Source organism: Poecilia latipinna, unplaced genomic scaffold (assembly GCF_001443285.1).
Source record: "Poecilia latipinna isolate Pla-1442-1.1 unplaced genomic scaffold, P_latipinna-1.0 Scaffold1068, whole genome shotgun sequence".
In the NCBI taxonomy this organism is placed as follows: domain Eukaryota; kingdom Metazoa; phylum Chordata; class Actinopteri; order Cyprinodontiformes; family Poeciliidae; genus Poecilia; species Poecilia latipinna.
Genome location: NW_015113684.1, coordinates 207,750 through 216,578, shown reverse-complemented (window position 1 = coordinate 216,578; position 8,829 = coordinate 207,750). Strand labels below are relative to the sequence as shown.

Below are 8,829 nucleotides of genomic sequence, written 5' to 3'. Positions count from 1 at the left end.
ATGAATTTACTTCCTTACTACAGACTGTAAGAAGGTGAAGCAGTGACATTTTGCACAGTTTTGGCTTTGTTGTTTTTTTCAGAAATTGCACATTAATTAGTTAGCAATTAATCAATTTCTAAATTCGATGGCAATTATTTCAATAATCGATTAATCGTTTCAGCCATAATTAAAATAGACATATTTTTCAATGGTATTATCTTGTGTGTCCGCAGGCGGAGATAAAAAATGTCAGCGTTCTCGCTTTTGAAGGCAACCGAAGCGCCCAGTGGCCAGTCGGGGTCAATCCGCCTTTTGAGGCTAAATCTCGGTTTGAAGTTCTGAAATGGGAGTACTTCACAGAGGAGGAGATTTACTCGTGCATCGACGGCGCTCCTAAGTGTGAGTTGCGGGGTATCGATAAACTGGATGTGGCTGAGGTCATAGACACAGCCATAGAGGAGCTGAACAAAAAGTACATGCCCACTTTACATCTGAAGAAGCAGCAGCTGATTAACGGATACAGACGCTTCGACCCCACCAGGGGCATGGAGTACACCTTAGACCTTCAGCTGGAGGTCGTCAATCAGAAGGGTCACAGCCGCTCCATCACCAAGAGAGTCCACCTGGTGCGACCCCTGAGCCTCATAGAGATCATTCCCATGCCCTACGTCACCGAAGCGACCAGGGTCCACATCATTATACCTCTGACTGCAGAAGACCGCAGCTACATCAACCATTTCCTGGAAGTCTTTGCCTCCAACGCCTTTGAGACGAGCGAAAACGCCATCCTCACATTTCTGTTCATTTACGACCCAGAGGAAGCTCAACACGTGAACCACAACGACATATTTATCGACGCGAAGAATCAGATAAATGTTTACGAACGAAAATACCCCACGGTGAAAATCCCCTGGATCAGCGTCAAGACGGAGATACCGTCCCAGATTAAGTTCATGGACATCATCTCCAAAAAGCACCCGGTGGACACTTTGTTCTTCCTGGCGCACGTCAACACGAACATCAACGCCGAGTTTCTCAACCGCTGCCGCATGAACTCCATAAACAACTGGCAGGTCTTCTTCCCCATCCACTTCCAGGAGTACAACCCCGATGTTTCCTATCACAACCAGCCGCCCCCAGCCACAGTCGACCTGGTGAAGGACGCCGGACATTTTGACCGCAGGTCATTCGACGAGGCGTGCTTTTACAACTCCGACTACATGGCGACGCGATCCCGCATGGTGGCGGACGTCCAGGAGAACGAGGACATCCTTGAAAGCCTGGACATTTATGACATTTTTGTGAAGTATTCCGGTCTGCACGTATTCAGAGCTGTTGAGCCAGCGCTGCACCAGCAGTACCGCTACCAGTCCTGCAACCCCAAACTCAGCGAAGACATCTACCACCGGTGTATTCAGAGCAACATGGAGGGCCTCGGGTCCCGATCGCAACTCGCCATGCTGCTTTTCGAGCAAGAACAAGGAAACAGTACTTGAAGCATTTCACCTGCTTTATTTTCGTAAAACGGACTGAAGATGTTGGAGTCAGTTGAAAAAAGCAACAAGTCTTCCACCAGCTTTAAGTCCAACCCAACGGTTCTCCCTAAAGGCTGTTTGTCAGCTTTGTCTTTTTTAGCTAGTTTTGATAAACGGATGCAACAGAGGTTTATAATGAAACCAAACGTGTTAGCTATGCTGACAAATATAAAAATTGCAATAAGCAGTTTTGACCACTAGGGGAGGCATAGAAACCAGAGACTCGTGGCTTTGCGGTAGCTTTGAGGAGTTTGTGTCGTCTCCTCAGCATTCAGGTGGAAATCGCTACCAAAGACTGAGAATACTCAGGGGTAGGCATGGGCCGGCTGCTGTACGTCCAGTTTAAATTTCTTCCATTGAAATCTAACAAAACTAGTTGCTGCACACTGCCAGTCGGGTGGCTGAAAGAAGACCACTTCTTTTCTCTTGAGCCTATAAGAACAAATTTAGATTTGGAAAGTAAAGTATCTCCACCAAACACACTTACTCATAAATACAGTTGGCAACCATCTTTAGTCGGCAAACATTGGACATACATTGACTTTTTAGGACTGAATTGAAAAATGTATTAAAATTAGAAATTTTTTTAGGCTATTCAACTAAATTTGGCCCAAACAGATTCTTAAATTAAGTCTTTGCTGCCCATCTTTAGGTATCAGTAGATATGTTTGTGTTGACATATTTTCACTCTATTTATCCATATTTTAACATTGTTTACACCCAATCCAATGTCGTTTATTCGATGGAAATGTGTTTGGGACAGAGTGAAATATTCAACCTGACTACTGGAGCAGAAAGGCATAAGTGGCAAGGTTACTTGAAAATTACCCCAATATTTATTCATTAAATTTTTATGTTAAATTCAATATTGCAGTTCACAACAAACTATAATATTTTATCTCAGTAGGAATTAAAGAAATGCAATAATGTTACATATTTTTTTTCCTTTAAATATTTTTCAGATGCTGTGAGAAGACCGGCCCATGCCTAGTTAGGAGTAATTATGTTAATTGGTCACAATTAGAAGGAGGTAGTTTCCTTTTGGGAACATTAGCTTAGATTAGCTGAGAAAGCTAACAAACATGTCTTTTAAAAGTATTAGCACCCCTTGAACTTTTTTTTTGCATTTTTCTCACATTGCAACTACAAACTTTGATATGTTTTATTTAGATTTGTAGAATATTACATGGAGTGTACTGTATAACTGTGAAGGTTATGCATGATGCTTCTACATTTTACTAGATTCATTAATAGTTAGTTTTAAAGGGGCGGTAAAACGTATTTTCCACACATTTTTATAACACCATCAAGTAATTATGTTACCTTCAGTTATTAAAAATGCAGCATATGAAATATTACACCTTGAAATTGGGTCTCTGTCTTTTTAAGAAACGCTTACTCTTCCTGACACTTCCCCTATATCATGTTACGACATTAAAACATAATAAAAAGCTAAAAAAAAGTTGATTTTTAAAATATTTTGTATCCTCTACCTGGTTTAACTGTAAAGTGTCCCCACAGCATGATGCTTCCACCGTAATGCATTTCGCTTTTAGTATTTAGTATTTTGGTATTTTTTAAGGTTTTATTAACACCAGATTTTATTTTTTTACATTTTATAAACCATGTACTTATTCTCTACTTTATCCCTCAAATAAAACGGTTTGTGGTTGCATTAAAACGTTCAAGGGGAAATAATGCTTTTTGGAATGTGCATCTTGGTTGTGTTACATTCTGATGAATGAAATGCTTTTCGTTTGGATAGAGTGAGCTAATGCAGTAGGTATGTTGGGTTTGGAAACCAATTAACCAAAAACAATAAGCGGTTTGTAATTAAAAGATTTCATTGCTGCTTCTCAGAGGGGTTTGACTTATGAGCAGTGACTGGTTTGCTTTTTGAGGATGCCCTTTGATTTAATCCGTATCATTAAATTGGAAGTTAATGTTTTATTTTATTTCCAACGGTACATTGCACCACTGCTTGTGTGCCCCAGTTATTGCACTTTTGATACTTAACTGGTTTGAGTATTCACAGAAGTGTGTTTGTATAACGTGCCTTGACAAAGACGTTTCATATGTTGGCTGTCTTGTTTTATATATATATGTATATATATATAAAAAGTGGTATTTGTTGAACTCGTATGGCTGGGAGAGTGGAGCTTTCTGTGTGTTTATAACGCCTGCCACAGCTGGGAGACTGAAGTGGGGTCTCGGTTGAGTTTTTATTGCGATCTTGGACATACCATGAACTCGACCATCTGCAGGCTGAACGTAACGTGTGCCTCGAAGCCAGGAGGAGCTCTCTGGAAAGCATCTGTTGGGTTTGATTTATGAAGACTTGACTTACATTTTTTTTAATGGTACAAAACAAACAAGCCCTACGAATAATGACGTTGTTACTGTCTGGATGTCGGGATATATTTTAATTACATTAGAAATATTTTTCTACATCAACAGAAGCAAAAATTGGAGAAGGTTTAGCTGTTCCAAAGTGCTTTGGATGATTTTTTATTTTTTGCTAAATATGGTGTGCTTGAACTCCAGATGTTGTGAAATGCAGTAGGAGGTTTCTTCTGTCTCTGAGCAGTAATGGATGTATTAGTGCTGGACAGCAGTTATTTATTAGTACATTAAAATGTGCAATATTACAGATAACACAGCTGGACAGGCAGCTTTTAGGCGACGGGATTTTAAATTTCAAAGACATTTTTGTTTCTTCAAGTGCAGCGGTGTGTATATCACAGTACTGTTCATGACTCGTACCTTCTGTTTGAGGCAGAGTAAATACACTGTAATTTCGCTGACAGGCCCTTTTAATGTATTTTGCTCGCTGTAGACACTTTTTCATCACATTTGCTTTGAAATACATAAAACCGAGGCGAGTCCTTTTATTTAACTGTAATTGGATTTAATATATATGTTGGAGACACTACAGCCGCCGTGGTGGTCCGCCGCGTTTCTTTTCTGTTTTATTCACAGTGTGAACACAGATCATTAAGTTCATTTTTATGTTGATTTTTTTATATACATCTTATAACTTGGTGTGAATGTTTTCCTGAAGAGTCTTCCAGAGAAATCACTGTGAAATAATGAGGTTGAGATTAAAATATGAAGTTACTGAAATGTGCTGTTTTCTTGCCTTTCTGTCAGCATGAAAGGTCTGGATCACAAGTGTCAAACTCGAGGCCCGGGGGCCAAATCCGATCCACCACAGCTTTTTATGTGGCCCTGTAAATCCTAGACTAAATGCTAAATGTGCTTAAATATTATTTTATCAATCAAGTCAATGCAGTTTTTATCTGTTTACTGCCAAATTATGTCAATCAGTCCCTCCGTTTTTTGCAAATTATTGTGGAAATTCATGCAAAATCAACAAATCCCCACACTTTTTTTGCACTAATATTTAAGTGGTAATTTATTCTAAAACGTTCTTACTTATACTAAACAGCTGTCTCGGTCTTAATTAATGTCAGCTTATAGTCCGTGATCTGTACAGTGAGTAATAAAAAGTCACATTTACCGTCATAAATAAGTGCAAATATTTCCAAATTAGTACCACAAACACTTTGATTTTTATTGCAAAAAATCACAAAACAATCGTAAAATCCAGGAGGGACTGTAAAGATGTTCCATTTTATTTAATTTTAAGAATTTATTGATATTTTAACAGTTCGTGAACGGGTTTTGTCAATACATTCTGGCACAATTGGCCCTTTAAGAGGATTTATAATCTTGATTTGGCCCAAATCGAAAATGAGTTTGACACCGCTGGTCTAGAATCAAGTGAGGCGTCGGATTAATTGTCCTGTGTGGCTGGACGAAAGCTCCTTAGGTATTTTTAATGATTTATTTATCTGTCACATCACCTAAATAACAGTATTTTCTGCATTCATGACATTCTTTGTACACTCCATTTTTAAACATCTTTCTACAGCAAGTTATGTTTTATTTTACCGTTTTTTGTGGTCCTAAAGTCATTTTAATATGTTGAGTTCATTCCACATTTATTTCCACAAGGAGCTGAAGTTTTCCCTTTGCACCCCATTCACTGGTTTGTACTGTTTTCAGACACATTGGTACTTTTTAAACCAAAGCGGTACATTTTGGTTAATGCACATGACGTGTAATTGAGTGCTGTAATTCTCAATAAACTGTGAATCATTGTAATTTTTCTAAATAAATAATTTTAAATATTTGTGTGTTTGTGTGTCAAAATTCAAAATAAGAGCTGTAAAAATGGCATATTTTTCTGAAAAAGATTTATTTTAACATATTTCTGTAGAAAACATGAAAATAAAGATAAAATATTAGTTTATATATATATATATATATATATATATATTTATATGTAATAGGGTTTTGTTTTAACAATATTATAAATGTGAAGTTTATCAAAATGTATTTTTTTTATTTATTTTGTTTAGTCAACAAGTTGTTTCTCCAGACATTTATTGGCGTTTGCTCTTGGCAGTTGGTGGTTACCGTAGCAACCGGTAACTGATGGCTCCTCCCCCTTTTTTCAGTTGCTGTTTGTAACTGAGGGGCAGAAGCTGCTGGACTGATGTTAACCACCAACTTGATTTCCTCTTTTGTTAGAATAAATACAGAGAACCTGAATGTGTCTGTCGTGAAGTCGACCTACTGGACCTGAGACGAACACAGCCGGGTTACACCTGGTGCCGTGACCCGGATTTGAATCGGGGGATTGCTGCTCTGGAAATAATTAAGAGCCCACTGCACTGAACCCCATTGAAAACCTCATGGCTATTTCACCAAATACTGATTTCTGAACTCTTCCTGAGTTAAAACATTAGTATTGTTTTCTTTGCATTATTTGAGGTCTAAAAGCACTGCATCTTTTTCGTTATTTTGACCATTTCTCTTTTTCTGCAAATAAATACTAAATATTTGCTTGCAATATCAGAGACATGTTGTCAGTAGTTCATAGAATAAAATAACAATATTCATTTTACTCAAACATATACCTATAAAAAGTAAAATCAGAGAAACCGATCATTTTAAGTTGTCTCTTAATTTTTTCCAGAGCTGTATGTGTGTAGATTTTCATTTTTTGCGTTCTACCCACAGATTTCATTTTGTCCTTTAGGTGTCAGCACAAGTACGTGCTTCCTCCAGGTTTGCACTCCGCCGGTGACTGCTGGTTGCAAAGATGAAAACTGCAACTGGACAACATTTGAGAATCCCCAGTTTTATTTGACATAAAAATGTCATATTTTTTCTAATCCTCTGTCCTGAGCAGGCCAGTTCTGTCAGATCTGACATTCTCCTGATGTGTGGGTTGGGTTAAAAACAGGGAAAAAATGTTGCGACCTTAATTACAGCTTCAGTTATTTCGAGGGTCTATGTGCACTACCCTTAGGCATGCTGTAAAACCACATAACTACAGAGCAGCAAGGTTTTAATTGTAAGTCATTATTTTGTACTTCGTTTTACGCCGAGTCCCAGGACTTTCTCCTACCTCGTGGGCAAGCAGTCTCAAAGTCGACTGGCACTGTAAAACTTTCTATATATGTTTTTTATTTTATTTTTGTTCACTTGGATGGCACTGAAACAAAACTGGTCAGATTGTAGAACATATTTTACATTTTAGAGGTTTTAATAACTTGTCCCAGACGTTATTGCGATAAACGATAATATTGGAACATTGGATATTATTGGAACCATTTTCCAGTATTGGTACTGGGTTAAAAATGCAAGAACACATTTTTAAAGATAAATAAACTTTAAATTATAATGAACATTTAATACTGGAACTGGAAAACATTTTAAATAAATAAAACATCATAAACAACAAATAAAATTATGAACAAAATTGTCCTTCAAAAGAGGGATAGTTGAAACCAAAGCATCAGACTGAAGACTTTTCCCATCCAATTTTAGTAAAAAGAAAGAAAAACGATAAATCATGCAACTGGAAATTATTTATCTTGTTTTAATTTATCTCAGATTAATTAATGTATTGCTTATTTCCACAGGTTTATGGATAAGTAGTAAAAAAAACTGACACCACAAACTGAAGTGACGTCTGGACTTTGAGACACATTTAGTTTTTTTTAATCTAAACTTTAATAGTTTTTGTATTTACCATATTTGACATTTATAAAATCTGTTCTAACAGAGGAATATTCACATCATCGTAAGACTTATATACAACATGTATGCTCTCTGTGCTCCCTCTCTGGGATGGTCCATTTCCATTTCTGTCGGAAACGAGATGAAATTTCTCCCACTGAAATCCAGACAGAAGCTTGCATCACCGCCATCTTACACGCTTTTCCCCTTCAGGCTTCAGCTTAGAAATATTTGGTTGACAAAAAAGAAAAAAAAGGCAGATATTTCAAACTGTGGCCAGTTGGAATATTTGGGTTTTACTCATAATGTACTAAGCAAATACAAGCGTGATGCCATGGAGAAAAGATCCAAAAAATGAAGGACAGGATCTCTGATAAAGAGTTTGAGGAATCCCAGAAATGAGAGCAGCCTGTTGGGAAGCGACAAACGTGTCTTTTTGTCATACGCACAGAGTTATAGAGTAAAAAAAGTACTTTTTTTCAGGTATCTGTACTTTATTTTGAGTAATTTTTACTTTTACTCCCCATCTGTACTTTCTACTTTAATTATGAGGGAAAAAATCCACCTCACACAAAAAGTGTTGGTAATTCACCATTCAGTTGGATCCAGCCAAAGCAAAGCAGAAGAAGAAGAAAAACAAAATGGAGGCTTTAACCTGAGTAACATCGCAAACAACAGGAACACATTCAGACGTAAAACATTCCCCATCTGCAGCCTTGTTTTAAAAAAATCCTTCCATGTTGTTGGATCAATTAACGATTAGTAACAAATTCACTGTTTTGTGCAAAATAAATGATCCTGATGGAGATGTGGTTTGAAGAAAAACTAGAATGTATAAGTTTATTTTTATTTCTATGCAAACAGAGCATATTGTGAGCATTTTTTATGACATTTGTGACAAAACATTTTGTTATGGCTAGTATTTTGCACGACTAGGACGTTTTTACTATTTTAGATTTATTGAAAGTCACTCTTAGTTTTGGTACTAAATACATTTCAAAACTTCAACCCGTACTTTTACTTTTACTAGAGCACATGTGTCAAACTCGAATATAGCATATATTCCCAAATTAGTCCCACAAACAATAATGAAATTCTGGAGGGACTGAAAAGATGTTAAATATCATTATTTCATTTAAAGAATTCGTTGACATTTTAACAGCTTGTGAACGGGTTTTATCCGTTCACATTCTGGCACAACCAGAATGTGAACTAAGAG

At 37.0% G+C, this 8,829-nt stretch overlaps 1 protein-coding gene across 1 annotated transcript; it reads left to right on the top strand.

Moving 5' to 3' along the window:
• Positions 1–215: 215 nt before the first annotated feature.
• chpfa (chondroitin polymerizing factor a) lies at positions 216–2,437 on the top strand (the record flags this gene model as incomplete). The annotated part of the gene is made up of 1 exon (XM_015051830.1): positions 216–2,437. A coding segment is annotated over one exon (1,263 nt), but the record flags the coding sequence as incomplete, so codon positions are not given.
• Positions 2,438–8,829: the final 6,392 nt, after the last annotated feature.